Source organism: Bos indicus x Bos taurus, chromosome 1, assembly GCF_003369695.1.
Source record: "Bos indicus x Bos taurus breed Angus x Brahman F1 hybrid chromosome 1, Bos_hybrid_MaternalHap_v2.0, whole genome shotgun sequence".
Taxonomy (NCBI): domain Eukaryota; kingdom Metazoa; phylum Chordata; class Mammalia; order Artiodactyla; family Bovidae; genus Bos; species Bos indicus x Bos taurus.
Window position 1 is genome coordinate 69001046 of NC_040076.1, and position 23544 is coordinate 69024589.

A 23544-nucleotide genomic window follows, 5' to 3' on the forward strand; every position below is an offset into this window, starting at 1 on the left:
TCAATAGTCAAATATCAAATTTCATTGATAGTAAAATGTCCATGATTTTACATGGTTCTATTTAATGTTTACAAGTAGGTTGTTCTATTTCCTTTGAGTGGATCTGCAAGCTCAGATCAAATCTCGGAGGATGAGGACTTTTTCTCATCTTTCTTTAATTTCCTTCACCATACCTGTCACTGAGCACTTACTGGGCACACAATAAACACTCCTAAGTTGGAAAGCATGGTCCAGTAACAGTACTTCTGGCTCTGCTTTAGAGGACGTGTGAAGTATGTGTGAATGACACGGAGCACTCGGGAGCATAGACTTGGGCATCCTAAACTTCAGAAGCATGAAGGAACCAGTGAGGACAAAGCATCTCCTTGTTTGCCGAATGTTCAAGAAGAAATTGCTGTGTGCAGCCAATGAGCTTGGTGCTGCAGAACCAGGTGTGTGAAAACAGACATGGTTCCCTGCCTTTAGAAAGCTTCCAGTCTCACAGGGGAGGCAGACATCACTCAAGGAGTAGCTCAAATAAAAGTAACTGTCATTGACATGACCAAGGGCCTGGTGCACAGCGACCCCAACCTCTCCAGGAGGATCATGGAAGGCTTCCTTGACATAAGGCAAGCAAGCAGAGGTCCCAAGTAGGCAGAGAACAAACATTAAAAGAGGGTTCGTGGGCAGAGGAGGGAGGGATGCATAGGCACTGGAATGCTCTGCATGATATGACACTGGGGGACACATGTCGTTATATCTGTCCAAACCCACAGAACCACCAAGAAAAACCTTGCATCAACTACAGGCCTTGAGAGACAGTGATGTGTCATTCTGCTGGGGGAGGCTGCGTATGGGAGGAGGGTATATGGGAACTCTGTGTACTTCCTGTTCAATTTCACTATGAACAGAGAACTGCTCTTAAAAAAATATAGTCTATTAATTGTTTTTAATTTTTGAAAGAAATGCAAGAATACAGGGGAGGAGTATTCCAAGCAGAAGAAACAGCAGGTGCAAAGGGCCTCCCATGAGTCAGAGTAATGGACTGAAGGTCACTGTGACTGGAATGCAGAGGCCAGGATGGAGGCTAGGAAGAGCAGTGTCAGGAGAGCCCAAGAATAAACCCTTGTCACTTTCCCCCTTTTCCTCAAATAGAGCAAAAATGAGCCCGTCATCTGAAACAATACCAGGCATTCACTGAAGGGGCCTTCTAACTTTTCCCAGCTTGAGTCCTCCCTGCCATCGTCACCCAAGGAGCCAAGCTGTGGGGACAGCTATGCAGGCAACTGAGACATGGGCCTCCCTGGTGACTCAGTGGTAAAGACACCGCCTACCAACACAGAGGACATGGGCTTGATCCCTGGGGGGATCCCTGGGTCTGGGGGCATCCCACATGCTACAGGACAACTAAGCCCATGAGCCACAACTACTGAAGCCCACTCGCCTACAGCCTGTGCTCCACAGCCAGAGAAGCCACTGCGATGAGTGTGTGTGCCACACGCCGCAACTACAGAGGAGCACCCGCTCACCACAACTAGGGAAAAGCCCACGCAAGGATGAAGACCCAGAGCCGCCATGAATTAATTAATTATTTTTAAAAGTGAGACACAAACTCTTCACTTGTGCCCTGTTGATAACTCTGAGTTGTAACTCTGTCTGTTCTTACCCCTCGTGTAGAACCAGCAGCTGTGAGCAGGACAGTGAGGCCTACAGCACAGCTCACAGGCAGGAGGCAGAACAAGGACATATCACTCGAGGGACCAAGACAGTTGAGTGATTCAAAAGTTCACATTAAACCACGTATGCATGCTTAGTCGCTCAGTCATGCCCCCGCCCCCCGCCTTTGAGACCCCATGGACTGCAGCCCACTAGGTTCCTCTGTCCATAGGATTCTCCATGCAAGAATACTGGAGTGGGTTGCTGTTCCCTCCTCCAGGAGACCTTCTCAACCCAGGGATCGAACCTGGGTCTCCCACACTGCAGGTGGATCCTTTATTGTATGAGCCACCAGGGAAGCCCCACGTTAAACCACAACCATCTGCAAAACAGAAAGCCAAGGAGAACCTGTACCACCTCCAACAAAAACACCTATGAGCATGGACAGAGGGCCCGTGTGGGGCAGGCCACACAGCCCCACAGCCTCCATGGACCACAGGGAAATCCAATACTTTCCCGGGCTTCACAAAGACCAGGGGAAGAGCAAGCAGGGTGGGTTGAGCTAGGCCCAGAAACCACTGTGTGATCTGCTAGCAGAAACAGCTCACACACGCTGAGACAGATAACTCAGAAAGAAAGGCAATTGTCTACATTTCTCAGTTCGCACTTGGAAGAATGACAAGTCTCAGGTCTAAAAGAAATCAGACAACAGTCAAAAGAAGCCAAATCAACTCCAGGGGAGGTTGGGCAGAGTGAAAACCTCTCGGAGCTGAGCCTGCCTCCAGGACTGGGGAATTCTCCACCCTCTGCTGTATCCACAGCAGCCACTGCCTGGCCTGGGCTCAAAACTGAACCAGGAGAGACAAAAAGCAAAATCAAAGGCTCTGGGCAAGGGGCACAAACAAGGCTATGACACGGCCTTTGTGAAAAGGGGCGCTGACAGCACAGCTGGAGGGCACCCTGGACTTCCTCCCCTCCAGCCGAGCACCCAGACCACCATGGAGCCATTAGTAGCAGAAGAGACACAGCTTGAATCGGGACAAGAGGACTCTAAATCAAGTCCTCTCTGCTCTGCATGGCACTATCGATACTTCCCAAAGTGCCCGGTACCAGGAAATAGACAGGGCTTGGGCTTTAGGAGGAACTGGAACTGGTTCAAACCTGGCTCTACCTGTCACCAACAGTCAGTATAATGAACCTCGGGATACTCAGTTTCCTCACCTGTAAACTGGGCACTACAGCATGCGTGCTCAGTTGTGTCCAACTCTTTGCAACCCTAGGACTGTAGCCCGCCAGGCTCCTCTGTCCATGGGGATTCTCCAGGCAAGAATCCTGGAGTGGGCTGCGTTTCCTCCTCCAGGGGATCTTTCTGCCCCTGGGACTGAACTCGTGCCTCTGGCATCTCCTGCACTGGCAGGCAGATTCTTTACCACTGAGCCCCCAAACTGTGCACCAACACCACCAATACACTACAGAGCTGCTGTGAGAATCTGAGCTAATGTATACTAAACACCTGGAGCAAGGACGATAGTGGGGCAAGGGCAGCCACTGTTTTGCTTCCAGAGACCCACAGAATCTGCATTCCTGCAGGAAGTCTTATCAGAGGAAGCTGTCCCTCCAGCCTCTCTGGGGCTGTGGTCCCCACTTTACATTAGGATTCTCTCACTAGTCAAGGGATAAAGGATCCACACCACACCAAGACTGTTTACATGCAAACTTACTTTGTTGGCTTTGAGACACACTTATTAACCTATTTCTGAGAAGGCATACAATGCTTAAAAAAATAATAATGCAAAATTAGGTAATTGAGATTAGAACAGAAAATCTGTCTAAAGGGTAAAATGGATAAATGTTAGGGGGCTAAAAGGTGAGGCCAAAGGGAAACAGGCTGGGTTGCAGAGATCTGATTTTTCTGTCTGACGGGAGAAAGCAGCCCACAGAATCCACATAGCTGGGACACACCCAGCCAGGCATAACTTTGCAGGGAACTGGTTTGACTTGAGAGTCACAGAGAACAGCAGAGCTGAGACTGACAACTCAGAGCGCCTGGGCACCCCCCTCCATCCTTTGTTTCCCCGGGGCACCAGCTCTCCCTATTTGGGGAGAGCAGGAAAGCAGCCATGGTTCCAATCTGAACCACTCATCACACTTCCACCTACTCAATTTCAGAATAAACAACTTACAGTCAACTTCTAGGAAGTCCCCAGAGAGCAACAGAAGCAGTAAAGGGTGAAACCATTATTCAGACCAAGAAAAAGCATAACAAGTTTAATAACAGGTCTCTAGGTAAAGATAAGAAATTGGGGGTAGTGGCCCTCCCTCGTCCAGCCCAGGCCAGTAGAGTCTTGGGAAACACGCCTGCATGGGTGACAGAGGGGTTCCTTAGCTGTGGCTGCTGGTCCATGGCCTCTCCTAACAATGTGACCTGCAGGGGGCAGAGATGGCAACTCAGAATGTCCACTCATAAAAGCAGAATTCTACTTAACCTAAATACAGTCCTAAGTAGAAACAGACTGTTTCCTTCTTTTTGCAAAGAGCAGCTTCCCAAGAAATGTAAAGTCGGTGGTCAGGGTGGGATTCAAGACCAGTCATGTGAGCATTCCACACCCCTAAGTCTCTCTAGTTGGTAACTATCAGTCCATCCTAGGGAAGCCAGAGTGAGAATGAAATCAGAACAAAGCACCCGCCCCTGTGGGCTGGGAGTAGGCCTGTTATCAGCTCCATCTCCAGGGCATGGGGTCAGAGGAAGACAGCGCTGGGGCTGCCCAGTCAAGTCCAGCCTGCAGGAGCCTCTCTCCAACTGCAGAGATCACAGGCCTGCTGGTGCTGTCACATTGGGGTTGTAGGATTAAGAGGAAGGGCCTTTAATCTGGGCAAATCAGGAGGAGGCAGAAAATACAGTCAAGATAAGGCATGCTTAGGGCTTTTAAAAGAACTTTAAAAACCTCATTATCACTGAAATCTAATTAACATTAAAAATCTAAATATCACTGAAACAAATGATATCTAGGATTTATGTCAAATAATGAAAATAAAGTGGTTAGGAATACAAATGAAACAAGACTGGCTACAGATTGGTAACTGCCTAAGAATGGACCATGGGTACATGGGGTTTTATTTCACTATTTTCTCTACTCTCACATGTTTGAAATGTTCCATTACAAAGTTTAAAAATCACATGTTAGTTATTGTGAAAATTTAAGTAAAATATGAAATTAAAAAAACACAGAGAAAAAAAGCCACACATAATCCTATCACTAGAGTCAACTGCTGTTAACACTTTGGTCTACTTATTTCCAATCTTTTCTGTTATTTTTCTTTTTTGTTTGCACAATACAGTCATACCTCTACACTGTTTTATCACTTGCTTTTCTTTCTTCTCTTAATTTATCTTAAGAATTATTCAAGTGCTCAAATATTCTTATAGAGTATGATTGTTACAGCCTTTCATTAATAGACAGGTCATAATCTATTTCCAATATTCAGCTACTATAAATAAGCCTGTGGTCAACCAGGAAAGATGACATGTTATAAACAGGTGATTTCAACTGAGAAAGAAACTGCTTGATCGGTACTCAAAGAGTGACACAGCACAACGGAGAAAGAATGGCGAAGAGAAAAGCTGGGGTCTCATCAAGCTGCTTAGTTCCAAGCAATTAAGTAACTTTCCACAGACTCCCCACAGCAAAGGGCAGGGTGGGGAATAAAGAAAAAACGCCAACAGATATGAAACCAAAACACACGCTAAAATGCCTCTTAGCCAACAATTCACAACCAGGTGCAGGCACTGAGTTTAAGAAATCTGTTAGCATCTCCACTCAATACCCGAGTCTCAAAATACTGCATTTTCAAAGGGAAGGATACTGTCATGGGTCTGGGACAATAAGGGAAGGTACTGTTGGGCAAAGAACAAATCAAATAGCTTCCCACAGACCACCAAACCTCCAGCATTCCATCACGCCATTCTGATTCATCTAATCAAACAGAATTAATATAACTGGACAGTGTACAGGCCTGTTACTGGGTTCTTCCCCCTAAGCCTTAAAGATGACTTTCCCCCTCAAAAAGAAAACCCACAATATTCCCAGGATGGGGCGACGAGAGGGATCCTGTGTTCTCCCTGCACTATTTTCTTCAGCCAAGCAGTGGATTTGGCAGAACATCTCTAAAGATAGCACCCCATACAGTCAGTATCTGAATGAGAGTCAAAACCTGAATGAGAGTCATAATTTTTCTTCCTGAGGCAAATCCATGAACTACTTTGTGACTTACTTGAAAGATTCAGAGCTTAATCTAGCTGGGTCCTGTCTGCCTTTCTTGGGCTGCTATGAAGCATCAGGGGCCTCTGAATCAAACCATTCACCTCTGGCCAGCAGCTGGGCAGGGGCCACTGTGAGACTTTCCTCTCCAGGGCGGCCCCAAGGAACAGGGATGGGCAGAATGCCAGTGGGACTAAGAAGAAGACTGAGAAGGCTGTGCTTCCTTCACATTTTCCTTTCCCCTTATTCCCCCTGTCTACCATTTGGGGTTTTATTAATATTTCAGGAAGGACAACCATGGCTCTCTTATCATTTTGTAAAGGACTGAGAGAAGAAGTGAGTCTCTGAAGCACTAGACACAGGCTCTCTGAGATCAGTTATGCGGCCTCCCCAAACTGAATGCTAACCTCCCTACCCAGCCCTCCTCCCCCAGACATGGGTGTCCCGACCACCGCCCTGCTGCTGAGCCCACTGAAACGTTCAAGAAAGTGCTACCAATTATGCATAGTCTGTGATGACCACTCTGGAAAAAATTCTGAAGTATGTGTTGGGATAGCAAAATTCAAGAGTGACATTTATTTTTATCTTTTGTTGATGTTATTGGGTTGTTTTGACAGTAGAAAATTATTTTAAGAATAAATTATTACCAACATTCCATTTATATATTTTGCTGAGATTGGAACCTCTCAAAGCCTGAGTTCATTTCTGACCTAAGTCTGTGTCCTCCCTCTGGATTCATATATTATAGAGAAACAGGAGAAAGACAAACAAACAAACAAAACCAAAGATGACAAGCAATTTCTTTTTTCACTGGATTTCCCCAAGAGAGCAATCTTTACGAAAATTGGGTCATAAAGCTCTACAAGGTTCTATGCGTATGGCTTGACTCCACCCCTTCCCTCCCCCCACCCCCAAAAAAGAGACGAAAGAGTCAAATGCAGAAACACAGAACAGCTGTCTGCTGGCAAAGACGGCTTCCCACTGTACACAGCCACACCCTGACACAGACACGCACCAGCCCCCAGTTATCCCTGCACTCCAGCTGGTTTGATGGCTGCAGATTTCCCCAGGGGCCCACTGAGCTCACCCTCTGATGCAACAGCGGACGGGAGCCCACGGGCTGGGGTGGCTTAAAATACGCAGGCAATGCCAACACCCACACTGATGCCTCTTTGTTGACTTCCCATGCGGGGACGGGACAGAAGGGAAGGTTACCTTGCAGACGGCTGCCTGGAGCACTGCGTCAAAGCCACCCTCCGGGGCATCGCGGTTCCGGGACACCCTCTGCTTCCGAACTTCCTCATTGAAGCTGTCCACTCTGTCCGTGAGAGGCAGCAAGTGGCGGAACCCAAAGGAGGGGACACAGTTTGGGAACAGCTTGTAACTAGAGAGAAAGAGGACAAGAGTCATGTTTCCTTCATTATCTTAAAATCTTAAACAACAACATACTCTGTGCCTTTACTGAGTGCCCTGAGTGGCACCAACGAATACTCAGCCGCCTACCAAGTGTCCCTGGGACAGATACGCGGGGGACAACAGAGCAGTAACAGCTCCTACCTCCCAAACACAAGTCCTAATCAGCAGGAAAGACAGCATGCATTAGGCTGTAAATGCATGAAATGGACAAACAGGTCAAAAGAAGCGGAGGTAACGATGGGCTTCTGCAGTCTGAGGAAGATGCCACAGAGGAGCCCTGACATGCGCCTTGAAGAGGCAAGGGCCTGGAGCACGGGCATCATAGCCTCAGCAGTGCCTAAGGAAGGGGGTGGGGGCGTTTTGGGGCTGGCGAAGGCGGGCAGTGTCAAGGGATGGCAGAGTGACTTTACAAAACCAGCTTCTCACATCCACTTTGCTGCTGTCACATGATAAAAGATCACATAACCTCTCCTGTCAACCCACTCAGAGACAACCAGGACACGCTGGCACATGAGCAAACACTAAATGCAACAGGAATGAAAATGCCCTTCCTGCCTCCTCATTCATTTATAAATATTGGAATGATAAACTGTCAGCTCTCCCAGATGCATGCAAAGAGAAATCATTTAGAAGCAAATCATCTTGAAATGGAATATTCTATCTGGAAATTTGGAAAGAGGGAAGTATCACATCTCAATAGAAGGCTAATGCCATATCTCTCTCCTGAATATTCATTGGAAGGACCGATGCTGAGGCTCCAATACTTTGGCCACCTGATGGGAAGAGCCCTCTTGTGGGAAAGGACCCTGATGCTGGGAAAGATAGAGAGCAGAAGGAGAAAGGGGCAACAGAGGATGCATCCAGAGATGTCTGGATGGCATCACTGACTCAATGGACATGAAAGTGAAAGTGAAGTCGCTCAGTCGTGTCCAACTCTTTGCAACCCCATGGACTGTAGCCTACCAGGCTCCTCCGTCCATGGGATTTTCCAGGCAACAGTCCTGGAGTGGGCTGCCATTTCCTTCTCCAGGGGATCTTCCCAACCCAGGGATCGAACCCGGGTCTCCTGTATTGTACACAGACACTTTACCGTCTGAGCCACCAGGGAGTTTGAGCCAATTCCAGGAGATGGTGAAGGACAGGGAAGCCTGGCGTGCTGCAGTCCACAGGATTGCAAAGAGTCAGACACAACTTAGTGACTGAACAATAACGAAAAACAACTCTCCGGAGTGTTGGGTGTTCTCATCTTCAGTCCACAGTAGAGATCCCAAGTGGCCCCATTCCTGGAGGAAGTTAGATCCCAACCATAGCTGCAGGAGTGTCAGTTGGGCATACAGCCAACAGAATAGGGTGAGAGGCTTGACACCGCTTCCAGGAAGGTCCACTAGATACAGGGGGAGAGGGAAGAGTAAATACAAGGCCCTGCGGCAGAGGTGAGCCCAAGGGCGGAGGGCGGCCAGCGAGACCGTAGGGCTGGGAGTAAGAGCAAAGATGGGCAGTGAGGCAGCTGGGCGGCCAGCTGGACAGATTGTGCAGGTCTGTGGCCATGCTAAGGAAGCTTCTCTTTCAGAATAAAGATGAAAACCAAACTTAACAGACAGGCACAAGGGGATGGCTTCATAACCCAATCCAAGCCATGTGCATGGGAAGGGAAGCCGGCTCAGGACCTAGCAGCTCCTGCCTAATTGCACCTTGAAGGGCAGCCAGGGCAGGTCTGAGAGGCTCCCCTCCTCCACAAGAGGCAACCCTGGGCTTTCTAAGAGGCTGCCCCATTCCTCTCAGGTCCTTCAGTACCTGCTCCATCAGTCACCAGCTGCAAGCCAGCTGTGGATGGTCAACCCCACTGCTGTAATGGCTGTGGTGCCTCCCGGATGAGAACCATCAGAGGCTGTCCCTGTTTGCCTTTCCTTTGTTTTACTCCCTCTTCCTTCCACCTAAATCTTTCCCCACCCCTTGTGTTTGCACAGATCAAGCTTGTCTATAACCCATGACTCCAGGCCATCCAAACTTTATATTCCCATTCTCAGCTGGCCATAAAGAGAAAGGTCACGGAAATTGCATTCCCAGCTGGAAATAGGAAGTGAGCTGAGAAATAGGAAGTGAGTCCCACTGTGGTGATCTGGCAAATAGAGGGACCCAGGAGAGAAAAAATGTACACAGACTCTTCCTCGCCCTTGAAGCAACTTCACCCTGTGCTGTGCTGGCCCATGGTTGTGGACTACGGGTATTTACTGCTATGGCTGATGGGGTTGGTTGAGGAAGGGAGGAGAACAGAACAGCAACTGCTGTTCAATGAGAAAACCAGAAAAGCTCAGCTAAATCAGCATTTTTCACCTTTCCCTTCCCTTCCTGCAAAGGACAGTTAAATAGATACATTTTTACTGCAGAGAATTACTATTAATAATCAGGAACTAGAGAATGCATTTACCAGAGAGAAGTCTTCACCGCAGAGAACTTTATTACAACCAAATCAGAGGCACCTCTTAGAGAGGAAAACAGCGTTGTCACACAGGCTCTGTTGAACGTCTCTGCAGTCACTGGAAAATAATGTCACCTGTGACTAGTTATTTTCCCCCTGGGAGAGCTGACTGAGAAACCTGAAGATCTGGGTGTTCGATGATCTTGTGTCAGGAAGCCCACCCACCCCCCAAATCTGTGTCTCTGCTGTAGGACCCCAGATTTAGGGCCTACTAAATTGTTACTAAATTAAGGATGATGAACCAGGAAGATGAATAAAATATATATGCTTAAAGAGCTTGGGGGCGCATGTGTGTATATAAAGTGAATCCCATTTGAAGACATTAAATCTAGACAAATCCAGAAAACAGTCTAATGCTTCAGAACAATAATACTGTGGACCCTGGAGCTGACAGAGAAAGACCTCCCCTCTTCTTCTAAACAAAGAGAACTGCTGTGTAAAAATCTAATCTTGAAAAATGTTAATATGTAGCCAAGACTGGAAGCTTTGCAGGGAAATCCCAGGTGCCAGGAACGGAGAAGAAAGCACTGCACAAATGAATGGACTTAAGAGTAGGTGGGAAGTAGTGAGCAGGAAAAGCAGTGAGCAGGGATCTCGTGGCAAAGGGGCCCTCTGCCGCCCCACCATGGCATGTTGTCAGACAGGCTGGGACCTGGGCCCCTTTGCTGTAGTGCTGCAATGCTTGCACCTGGACACATCTCTCCTCAAGCAACAAAATACAAAGAAACTGTGCAAGACGGAGCGCATGTGCAGCTGGGGCAGACTGGACAAAAGATACAAGAGTCCAAAAAACCCATCTGCCACTTTTGAAGAACCTGGAGTAAAAAAGCAGAGGGTCAGGAGCAAAAGCAGGGTACTGCACATGCCCCCTTGCACGCAATAGCACTGAAGGGATGGGCAGACCACCTAAGCCCCCTCCAGCCCAACCCCTGGATGCTCCCCTACCCTCAGCCCATATAAGGAACAAGCTCACCACCACTCCCGGCTCCAACGGGGCGGGGGGTGGTGTGGGGGGACGGGAAGCAAGCAAGCAAGAGAACCTGTTGATCGTTCTTACTTGCCCCTGCTGCAGCAGAGACCTCAATAAAGCCTTGCCTGAATTTCTCGTCTGGCCTCTGATTAATTTCTATTGCTTAAGGAGGCCAAGAACCCTAGTTGGTTACACTGGGTTGCTTTTTTATAATATTTTTTCATAACCTTCTGATTGTTTTTTCTCCCTAATAATATCCCATTCTAGTCTTTGGTATTTCTTCCTTCTTCTCCTCAATGTTTTCAATGAGAATCTGGGGCTTGGGGCCAGGTTCTATCAGGGATGATGGACTTCAGCCACGCAGGGTCAAGCATCAGAACAGGGTTCTCTGCATAAAGCTGTGGGCCACGAAGAGTTGCCCTGTCACTAAAATTAAAACCAGAAAAATTCCAGCCCCTGGCTTGGGAAAGAAGCAAGGAAGATGCACTCCAGGGCCAGGGTGGGATGAATCACCCACAAAGATTGTAACCCCAGGCCTGAACAAGTCAGAATTCATTACTTGTACAAGGAAGGAACCCCCCTGCTGAGAAACAAAACAGGAGAACTAGTCCCACAGTGAGACTTGGAGGATCCTGGAAGCAGGGAACAAAAAACCACCCTGCAGGGAAGCCAGCATACCTGGGACATAGGATCCCCTGATGGAAAACAACCTCTTCTAAAGAGGAGCTAAGGAAAATGTTACAGACCCTATGAGAAATGAACCACCATGAAGGAATGTAGCAAATGCAACCAACTGAAGGATCTTCAAGAAACAGATAGCACAATGATCTAAAGCACTTTAAAACAAACATTTAAAACACTGAGAAGAAGAAGGAATAAATACCAAAGACTAGAATGGGATAGTATTAGGGAGAAAAAATAATCAGAAGGTTATGAAAAAATATTATAAAAAAGCAAAAGTCTGAAAAAAAGAAAAAATATTGTCACTCAAATTCAAAAATGAAACTTCGGTGCATGGATTTAAAAACTAAAGAACAAGGCACTGGCACAAAAACAGAAATATACATCAATGGAACAGCATAAAAAGTGCAGAAATAAGCCCATGCACCTATGGTCAATTAATCTACAACATAAGAGGCAAGACTATACAATGAAGAAAAGACACTCTCTTCCATAAACGGTGCTGGGAAATCCGGACAGCAACATGTAAAAAAATGAAATTAGAACATTCTTTAACTCCACACACAAAAATAAACTCAAAATGGATTAAAGTCCTAAATATAAGACCAGACACCATAAAATTCTTACAGGAAAACATAGGCAGAACACTCTTTGACATAAAACTGCAGCAATATCTTTTTTGAGCTGTCTCCCAGATTAATGGAAATAAAAACAAAAATAAACAAATGGGACCTAATTAAACTCAAAAGCTTTTTTTGCACAGCAAAGGAAACCATAAATAAAATGAAAAGTCAGCCCATGGATTGGGAGAAAATATTTGCAAATGATGTGACCAACAAGGGATTAGTCTCAAAATTTACAAACAGCTCATGTGGCTCAATATAAGACCACAAACAGTTCAATCAAAAAATGAGAAGACTTTGGGGCTTCCCTGGTGGCTTGGTGGTAAAGAATCTGCCTGCCAATGCAGAAGACTCGAGTTCGATCCCTGGTCTGGGAAGACCCTACATGCCTCGGAAAAACTAAGCCTCTATGCCACAACTACTGAGCCCATGCTTTAGAGCCTGGGAACCAAAACTACCAAGCCCAAGTGCCACTACTGCTGAAGCCGCATTCCACGGCAAAAGAAGCCTGGACACCGCAACTAGAGAGTAGTCCCTGCTCACCACAACTAGAGAAAAGCCGAAGTAGCAACGAAGACCCAGCATAGCCAATAAATTTAAAAGAGAGAGAGAAGACCTAAACAGACATATCTCCAAAGAAGACATACAGATGGCCAAGAGATAGCATATGAAAAGATGCTCAACATCACTAATTATTAGAGAAATGCAAATCAAAACTACAATGAGATATCACCTCACATAAGTCAGAATGGCCATCATCAAAAAATCTACAAACAATAAATGCTGGAGAGGATGTGGAGAAAAGGGAACCCCCCTACGCTACTGATGGGAATACAAACTGGTACAGCCACTATGGAGAATGGTATAGAGGTTCCCTAAGAAACTAAAAATAGAAACACTATGTGCTGTGCTGTGCTTAGTCACTCAGTCGTATCCTGCTCTTTTCGACCCCATGCACTGTAGCCCACCAGGATCCTCTGTCTATGGGGATTCTCCAGGCAAGAATACTGAGAGGGTTGCCATGCCCTATGACCCAGGATTCCCACTCCTATGCATAATCCAGAGAAAAACATGGTTTGAAAGGATGAAGGCACCCCAATGTGCACTGCAGCGCTGTTTGCAATAGACAAGACATGGAAGCAACCCACACGTCCATCAAGAGATGTGTGGTGCATATATATATAATGGAATATTACTCAGCCATTAAAAAGATGGAATAATGCCATTTGCAGCCATATGGATGGACCTGGAGATTATCACACAAAGTGAAGTGAGACAGAGAAAGACAAATTGCATATGCAGCAGCAGCATGGCACATATGTGGAATCTAAAAAAAAAAAACATATGAATGAACTTACTTACAAAACAGAAACAGACTCACACAGACTTAAGAGTAGGAGCTTATGGTTCCAGGGAAGGGGGGAGGGGGGGAAAAGGTAGATTGGGAGTTTGGGACTGACATGTACACACCGCTATATTTAAAATAGATAACCAACAAGGACCTACTGTATAGCACAGGGAATGCTGCTCAATATTCTGTAATAACCTAAATGGGAAAGAATTTGAAAAAGAAGAGATGCATGTATAGATATAACTGAAGCACTGTTCTGTACACCTGAAACTAACACAGCACTGGTACTCAACTATCCTCCAATATAAAATAAAGATTTTTTAAAAAATTGAAGAACAAAATGGTAAACTGGAAGACATTTTCTATTATGCAGCTAAAGGAAACAAAGAGAGAAATTATGGAAGAAAACTTAAGAAACATGATGTTTAGAATGAGTGGCTCCAACACACATCTAGCAGTGTCAGAAAGAAAACGAAGAGCATCAGAGGAGGCAATCAGATGTCCGAAAACCTTCAAGAACAGAGCTGTACTCTCGAATTAAACAAGCAGAGCAAGCTCTATACAACGCAAATAAAAGTACTTGAATCCAACCTAGTCACACTGGAGTGCCTATTTGTATAGGACATGAAAAAACAGGGAAATATTAAAAGTTACCAGAGAGAAGGAAAACCATTAGATGGATAGCAGACTTCTCACCAGCTACAGAACATTCCAGAAGATGATAAAATAATGCCTTCGAGGTGGTAAAGGAGTACCATGACCTCTTGGAAGAAATACAAAGGGTTAAGGAAAAAAATATAAACGATAAAAGACAAAACGTCTTATCTCATTTGCAAAGATTTTTAGATATGTACTTCCCCTGTTTGTGCGTGGGCGTGAGAACATTTAACAACTCTTTCACAACTTTCAAGTATACAATTATACATTTCAAATACAGTATTGTTGACTACCGCCACCACACTGTGTATTAAAGTTCCAGAATGTATTCACCTTATAACTGGAAGTCTGCACCCTTTGACCAACTTCTCCCCCTTTCCCCCACCCCCAAATCCCCATCCTCTGGCAACCGCCACTCTATAGTCTGTTTCTATGAGCTGCTTCTATACCTCTAACAAAAGAAAAAGGTTCAGAACCAGAAATACCAGGCTGGATTAATCCGTCAAATCCTGTATCAGTGAATATGATGTGACTCTTCCCAAGGACACTATTCCTATTACCCAGAATAGTATAGGAACACAGTATAGCTAATACCCAGAGCTGCTGATTAAATTCAGAAACTCTGATTAAAGAATTAAACAGTTCTTTAATCTGATGATTAAACTATTTTTTGTTTTTTCTTCTTATGGCAGCCCTAGTACTACTGACTTCAGTTCTGGCATTTCTGGTTCATTCTAAGATGGGAGAAGATAAGTCTAGGATTTTCATCCTTTGGCAGAAACATCTGGAGCAGGAGGAGGGACACACCTTAGGAAAGCCCCATGAGAAACTGGTTCTCTTCTGAGATGTCCTGCACAGGTGGTCAGATCGTTCCTCCTGACCCCCATCTCCCCAGAACTTCCCAGGGGCTACTACTGCTGCTTCCAGCATCATAGGGAGAAAAACCTACAGAATGTACCACTGGGGGAGAACACTGTGATCTTCTTTCCACGTGAGTGGAAGGAAAAGAACAGACAAGGATCCCAGACAGCATCTACAGAGCCAAGCACAGAACTCAAGATGAGACAGGGAGACAAGAGTACAGCCATTCTGGAACAGAACTGAGCGAAAGGCCTTGAGCAAGTGGGCTTCACAGGCCAGAACAGCGCCTAAAAGCTTGGGCTTCTGAGACAACAACTAAAGACCCACAGGCATAAAAGACGAGCTCCATCTCTGTACATGAGATTGTCTGTACATGGCTTCCAAAAGACAAAAGTGGAACCATAAAACCACCACCTAGCAGAATTGCCAAACTCCCAGTTCCCCAAAAGATATAGATAAAACCTTGACACACATTCCTAAGTTGTTTTTGCAGGAAGCAGGCCCGCCCCGCCCCCTCCACAAGCCGAAAACTGCTGACTGTAGGCACACAGAGGGTGACGATGCTCAAAACTTCACCCTGATGCCAACCAATCTAAGAACTGAGCACAAGCTCATCAGGCAAACCACAGCCCCTCTTCCCTCACACTGCCTTTAAAACCCCTTATCAGACAGTCTTTGGGGAACTGACATTCTTTTCCACCTTCTTTCTTATGCATAAGCTATCCTTTCAATAAAAAGCTCTGCTTGTCTAAGAGTCTTATGGGAGCAACATTTGTTTCTATGGCATTGCTATCCAAGAATCTAGAGAGGGCCCAGTAACAGAACCAGTGAATGAGACCAGCTGGGAGACAAGAGGGAGAGGTAGGGACTGTGGCAGCCAATAACATGTGAAACCAGCCTGCTTTACCAGACCTCCTAGTTTTTGGAGAAAACCTAGAAATCCTGGCCATTCTTTGTTAAATCTTTTATCTTAACTGTTGGTAACTAATTCACAGTGCCATTGACACTTAGGAAAGCAAACAAAGCCCATGTACAGGCTGGATCAAGGGCAGAAACAGCTGCCTACAATCCTCTCGCTCTGTTCTCTCCGAGAGGTGGCGGGAGATCTCCGAGGACACCCAGGTGACAGCAGAGTCCACTGCCTGGATGCAGGACATCTATCTCAGCCTGCTCACTGATTCAGGGAGCAACTCCCTCAAGTGCTGCCCAGCTTAGGCAGGAGGGATCTGCATAGCTCAGATCTGATGTTTCCTTTCAAACCCCCATTCTTTCACCGGATTTCCTGTCTCCCAAGCAGCCTGTCAGTGTGCCTTGTACTCACTGTCAAAACTTCTACTGTCTGCAGTTGGTTCTGCCTTCTAGGGCTTGGAGAAGCAGCTCTGAATGAGAGTGTAATAACCTTGAATACTCAATGCTGAGGGCCCCAAGCCAGCCCTTCATCCTCTGCCAGCTTCCAATCTAGCATCTGACAGTTCGCCGATGGTCCCCAGAAGAATCGAAGTACAGACACACCCTGCCTGTCCAGAGACAGGGCCCAGCCAGAGGGCAGAGAGGAAAAGCAACAGAAAGAATCACCATTCCGGATGAACTGAAAAAACTTTTGATTAAGATGCTGTTGCTCCTGGCAAGTAACAGAACTCCAACAAAAAGATGTGGCGCAGGGGACTCGGGGAGAGGACCAAAGTAACAATAACACCACAGCCAGCAGTGGCCAGGAGGAAGCCAAACCCCGCAAATGAGGACACCTAGTACCTCTTCATGGTTAAGGCGCTCAGAATCATCTGTATCTAAAATTTGTTTTTGTTTTCTCCACCACTGTGTTATTGCAATCCCCGGAGAAGATCTAAGAAGATCTGGAAGCTAACTTCCAGAAGAATGTACAGAGGGATGAAGGTTTCAGAACACACAATACCAGCATAACTATCACCTCGGCCCTTCCCCCAGCCAGCCCAAACCAGACCTGAAAACTGTTGAGGCTGCCGAACGGGAGCCAAGAGGACAGACAGGCTCAGGGGCTTAAGACTCCCCTTCAGGGAAAGTCAAGGAAACAAAGAATCAAAAGACATCACAAGATGCCTGAATCCCTGAGTCACCCCTTGAAGAAGAGCTGCAACAGAAAGCAGCTCTCCCGAGATTCTGTACAAGCAAGAAATAAACTTTCATTGTGTTGAGCCACTGAGATCTGGGGATTGATTGCTTATTACTGCAGCATAGATACATGACCCTTATGCAAGTGCCCTGAAGGCTGGGTGGTTTGGGAATGGGTATTGGACTTCCCTGGTGGCTCAGACGGTTAAGCGTCTGTCTACAATGTGGGAGACCCAGGTTCGATCCCTGGGTCGGGAAGTTCCCTGGAGAAGGAAATGGCAATCCACTCCAGTACTATTGACTCCAGTACTATTGCCTGGAAAATCCCATGGACAGAGGAGCCTGGTAGACTACAGTCCATGGGGTCGCAAAGAGTCGGACACTACTGAGCGATCTTCACTGTATTATTACTGAAACTCAAATAAAGCAACTGTGCAGTGGTGTGATTTGGACGGGGTAAAAATAAGCATTAATGGAAACAGACTCTGGAAGTAGTTCATCTTGATTCATATTCCAAGTGTGGATAGATAGTGCTAGTCCCTCAGTCATGTCCGACTCTGTGCAACCCCATGGACTGTAGCCTACCAGGCTCCTCTGTCCATGGGATTCTCCAGCAAGAATACTGGAGTGGGTTGCCATTCGCTTCTCCAGGGGATCTTCCTGACCTAGGGATTGAACCCAGGTCTCCCACACTGCAGGAAGATTCTTTACTGGTTGAGCCACCAGGGAAGCCCCTTACTATTTGTATAATCTTGGGTAAGTTATTTATTCTTTTTAAGCCTCACTTTCCTTATCTTAAAACTACAGCTCATTTCTACTTTAGAAACCTCAAAAGATTGCTAGGAAATTTAAATGAGACAATCCATATAAGGTATGAAGTACAGTGGGTGCCTGACACTTAGTAAGAACTTAAGTCTTACCTATTCCTTATCTAGTAACTGTTTTGGGGCCTCAGATGCCAAAGCCTAACCAAAGCTGAATATGGAGAAGAGATAAGAAAAAGTTGAAGGTTATCACTCATTGTTGTCACACCACATAGTCTTGCCATCTGAACAAACCCACCTCACAGAGGTTGTGTTTGGAAGAGATCCTCCACCTCCAATACACAAATGTACCAGGGCAGAAACCTATTCATCAACTCATTTATCTCCTCTACTGTGCACAGCTAACCTAGCTCCCAGCCTCCCTGTAGAACCCAGTACTACAGAAACGAATGTAGGAGCAGAGGCCACTCTCTTCTGGTCCAGAGTATCCTCCTAGGAGCAATCCTCGAGGCACGATGACCTTACAAGCCACACATGAACCAATGGAGCCTGGGTCCCAAGTCACTGCTTAGAGGACAGGTACCCACTGATCAGGAGACCCATTTGCCCTTAGATGAGTTCAAAAAATAAACTTCCATCAAGCTTGAGTCACTACATAATTTTTTAGATTTGTTCATTGCCGTAGTTAGAAACTGCTGTTCTCTAATAATGTGTCAAATCTTTTCTAATTCAAGTACTTATGTTAGAAAAAAAAAAATCACACTTATAAAGGGCAGGGTTTTCATTTTGTTTTGTCAAGGTAATTATAGTTATTTATATAAACAATAGGAACAGACTGAATTCACTCATTCCAAACACCTGAGTTACTCTAAACAAGGGGAAAGTTTAAATTATTCTGCCTGCTCCGGATTATCGGTGTCCATCACTTCCTGAGAACACTCTCTAAAATCCACTAATGTAGAAAACACTGCTGTGTCAGGCAGGCAGGAAAACAAATGAGCTATCATCACTGTAGTGTTACACAACCTTGTAACAACTTCTTTCTTCTCAAGCAGAGGGAGAACAGAGCCAGAACATCCTTCAGCAAATTTGACACCTAAGCCAGGTTCCCTCCCCCACCCAGATATGACCTCCCTAGGCCTTTCTTTAGGGTCAGTCTTCCTGCTGAACCATTTCTCCATCCTTAAATACCCAACTGAAGGGTGGTTGTCACTCACCCAATGCATGGGTTGGTCTGGTACCTCGGCGCTGTGTAGGAGAAAGGAGAGATGTTCTTGTCTACGAAAGACCCAAACCCCAACCGGAAGTTGCTGGTGAGCTTCCTCATCTCCTCAGCTAGCTTGGTGCCCAGGCTCCGGATGTTTTCCAGGTCATCCTTCATGGACAGAGAGAGGTCCATCAGGTAGTACAAGTCCACGGGATAATCCTCCACCTGGCGAACCTGCAGCTGGAATGCAGTCTTGTCACCTGTGCCAACCGAGAGACCATGCGTGTTAGAGGTAGGTCATCCAGTTTGCTGGGGCGGAAGGGATGGGTTTTGCTTTCAAAGCCGGTCCACCTGCGACTTTTCTTTAGTGACCGTGTGCCTCTTGGAAGACATCTTTTTCCTGGAAGCAGTGACTGATGGAATACGGGTGCTAAGGATACAGCTCTAGGTTCTCCTCTTGCTCACATGGGGTCTCTGTGACCCCACGGACCACAGCCTACCAGGTTCCTCCATCCATGGCATTCTCCTTTCACACACATGGGGTCTCTGTGACCCCACGGACCACAGCCTACCAGGTTCCTCCATCCATGGCATTCTCCTTTCGCACACATGGGGTCTTTGTGACCCCACGGACCACAGCCTACCAGGTTCCTCCATCCATGGCATTTTCCTTTCACACACATGGGGTCTTTGTGACCCCACGGACCACAGCCTACCAGGTTCCTCCATCCATGGCATTTTCCTTTCGCACACATGGGGTCTCTGTGACCCCACGGACCACAGCCTACCAGGTTCCTCCATCCATGGCATTTTCCTTTTGCATACATGGGGTCTCTGTGACCCCACGGACCACAGCCTACCAGGTTCCTCCATCCATGGCATTTTCCTTTCACACACATGGGGTCTTTGTGACCCCACGGACCACAGCCTACCAGGTTCCTCCATCCATGGCATTTTCCTTTCGCACACATGGGGTCTTTGTGACCCCACGGACCACAGCCTACCAGGTTCCTCCATCCATGGCATTTTCCTTTCACACACATGGGGTCTTTGTGACCCCACGGACCACAGTCTACCAGGTTCCTCCATCCATGGCATTTTCCTTTCACACACATGGGGTCTTTGTGACCCCACGGACCACAGCCTACCAGGTTCCTCCATCCATGGCATTTTCCTTTCGCACACATGGGGTCTCTGTGACCCCACGGACCACAGCCTACCAGGTTCCTCCATCCATGGCATTTTCCTTTCGCACACATGGGGTCTTTGTGACCCCACGGACCACAGCCTACCAGGTTCCTCCATCCATGGCATTTTCCTTTCACACACATGGGGTCTTTGTGACCCCACTGACCACAGCCTACCAGGTTCCTCCATCCATGGCATTTTCCAGGCAGGAGTACTGGAATGCATTGCCATTTCCTTCTCTAGGGGATCTTTCCCACCCAGGCATCGAACCCAGGTCTCCCGTATTGTAGGCAGATGCTTTACCATTTAAGCCACTAGGGAAGCCACTCTTTTCACACACAGGGCTCAGCAATTTTTAAGGAAACTCTTTAAGAATGAGTCTCCTTAGCAGTGTTCTGTTTTCTCAGCAAAAACGACTTTAGGTAATTGGTGGATAGTGAATCAGACAATTCCATGGACACAAACTGGGTGGAAGTAGTCCACCTACCACATGGGTGGGAGTATGGCCAGGAGACTATAAAGGTGTGTGTGAAACAGAAAACAGGGAAGAAATGAACAAAAGAAGGGTACAGATATAAGAACTCAGGTGGCAAGAGAGAGGAGAAGGCAAGAGAAAGGGGGAAAACAAAGGTGGTTACTTAAAATACCCCCACAAGGGCAAAAATGTTTACGCTTATATTGTGTCACCTATTTCTACCTCTCTAGCCATTTAGCAAACAATAGTATTTAGTTCTAGGGCATATTTGACATTGCAGACACAAACCATTATCATAAATTATCTATAAATAGGAGAGTATTACAAATTTTAGCACCATCAAAAAGAAAAGGAAAAAAAAAAAAAACTATTAGATTTATCTACAGCTATAAGAGAGAAAACGGTTTTTGGTTCTATAATAAGACAGTCAACAGACAAAGGAAAAAGAAATTGACTCAGAGGAAAAGAACAAAGAGAAAAAGGCAGTGTCTGGGAGGCGTGGCCTCTGCAAGCTTGCCCCACGGGCTGTGCAGAAAGGCCCAATCAGCGCAGTAACTGGGGAATGCATGCCAGGACAATGATTCTTCATCATTTCATAACCTCTAAAAACACACTGTTCAGACATAATTTCAAGAAGTAAATCCTACCAGGTGATTCTATCTGCCATCAAAATTATTAGCCTCCCAGAGACACCAAGAGATGTCTTTGAACTCTTTGCGTAGAACTGCCCACACACGTTTGAAATGTGGATGTACTCTCTTGTGTTCAGAGGTGCAATGTCGAAGGTGACTTTGCTCCCACATGAGGGTCCACACCTCATACGCCCACAGAGACATTTCAGAGGAACCAATCTTTCACCTCTAGCTGACAACCAGTGGGTTGAAGCCTTCTTGAACTTGCAGGATGGGAGACCCAGTGGTCTGTTCTCCCTCCCCTCCTCCCATCCCAGACGAGGCATACTTCATTAATTAGACTGTGAAGAATCTAAGGACCCAAAGATTTTAGTCCAAATTCCAGCTTTGCCCCTCAACTAGGGATGCCACTCAAATCTCCATTTCCTTAACTGTAAAATGGCAATAACGGCACCCAGCATTAAGTCTATGAAGCACTCGCGTGGGAAGGAGTCTTGCAAGCAGTGAAGGCCTGCCCAAATGCAGAATGATTACTATAATTACCACTGTAGCCTGAGTGGCGGAGCCCAGCCTGCTTCCCCTGACTTGTCCTTGCATGTGCTGCTCAAGCCACCTGGAGATTGATGTAGTTTGGGCTGCCTGTTGGTATGAGTCTATTTTTAAAAAACCACTGGAGTCTGACTCAGAGGAATGTTCGAGATTTCTTCCAGAATGAATTCCGGACTGCTACAGTATTTGTCTCTGGTTCCCATGAGGCAGAGAGAGCAGCTCTCAGCACACGGCCCCTCCCATCCCTGGATGCCACACCACAGTCGGGGAGGGGTGGCGGCCTGCGAACATGTCCCCTCCATCCAAGCCTATGACCTCTTTGCAGGGTCTTCTTTGGTTTTCTGACCTGTGCCCTTCCCCCAAGTTCCCAGCTACATCTTCTTTAATCCAGAATCTGCTTCCACCTTTGTGGGGATTATGACCAGTTAACAGATGAGCACTTTAGGACCAGGAAACAGGGAACCAGCTTGGATTCATGGAGGCTGGGAGGCATCCACGGGAGAGAAGTAGACACTAGCCTTGGAGAGCAAGAGCCAGGTTGGAATCCAGACCTTGTCACCAAGGATTCCAGACCTCAGGCTCCTTTAAACTTGCTGCCCAGTTTCTAGATCAGTAAAATGGGGAAGATGTTCATTACTGTGGGTGCGGAGGAGACTCTCTCTCTATATATATACACACACATATATATATAAACACTGTACAAATGCTTCTATGCAAGAAAAACTTCAACCCCAGGTCCCCTGAAAGTCAATTATTAAAGCAATTTCCTGTGGGGCTAAAAAGAGAGACAGAACATTCTGCCAAAAACTTGAGTGTGAATGGCTAACAGCCTTCGGTATTATACTTAACTCCAAATTTTCCAGACATGAAGGCAAACAGAGAAACAAGATGTGATACATAGGTCTCTCTGTATGCAAGAGGTTCTCTATTTTGAAGTAAGAAATCTATTGCCAGTAAATTCTAAGAGAAGCTGATCACTAAAACACACACACACACACCCCTCCCCAAAGGGAGGCTGCAAATGCTAAAAAAAAAAAAAAAAAATTTCTCTCCAAGTTTTCCAAAAATGGAGGAATATATGAAAAAGGGTTAAATCATTAATGTTCAAAATAAGGGTTTATGGCTATCTTGTCTATGCTGGATTTTAAATGCTACAAACTCCTCACTAGTCCTTGACAATAACGGAATTTCTGTCAATGTAATCGAGGAAGAACCTTTGTCACAAATTAAAAGGGATGTTGTCTATAAACTTAAATTACACATATTGGCCCATCTCAGGGAACCCTGCCTCCCAGGTACCATTGCTTATCTGCTGGAAAGAAACATCCCAACCAGGCTTACCTGTGAATGGCTGCAGGAAGGAAGAAATTAAAACATCTCCTTTGAAGCCTGCTGGGAACTAAGCCTTTGCCTCCTCTCCTTTTAGTATAAAAGTTAAAGCAAAAGTCGCTCAGTAGTGTCCAACTCTTTGCGACGCCATGGACTATACAGTGCATGGAATTATCTAGGCCAGAATGCTGGAGTGGGTAGCCTTTCCCTTCTCCAGGGGCTCTTCCCAACCCAGGCATCAAACCTAGGTCTCCCGCATTGCAGGCGGATTCTTTACCAGCTGAGCCATTAGGGACGAAGCCTGAATTCTAATTCAGAGAAGATGCTTCTCTGGGACACTAGTCCACCATCTCCTTGGTCTGCTGGCTTTTTGAATAAAG

At 46.2% G+C, this 23544-nt stretch overlaps 1 protein-coding gene across 2 annotated transcripts in view; it reads right to left on the reverse strand.

The window, feature by feature from the left end:
• ITGB5 (integrin subunit beta 5) overlaps positions 1-23544 on the reverse strand; it is a 116295-nt gene that overhangs the window by 67370 nt on the left and 25381 nt on the right. For both annotated transcript variants that reach the window (XM_027536450.1, XM_027536455.1), the window contains exons 4-5: positions 19002-19251; positions 7110-7278 (exon numbers count right to left, since the gene is read on the reverse strand). In XM_027536450.1, the coding sequence (XP_027392251.1) occupies positions 7110-7278; positions 19002-19251 (419 nt within the window). The remainder of the gene's footprint in view (positions 1-7109; positions 7279-19001; positions 19252-23544) is intronic.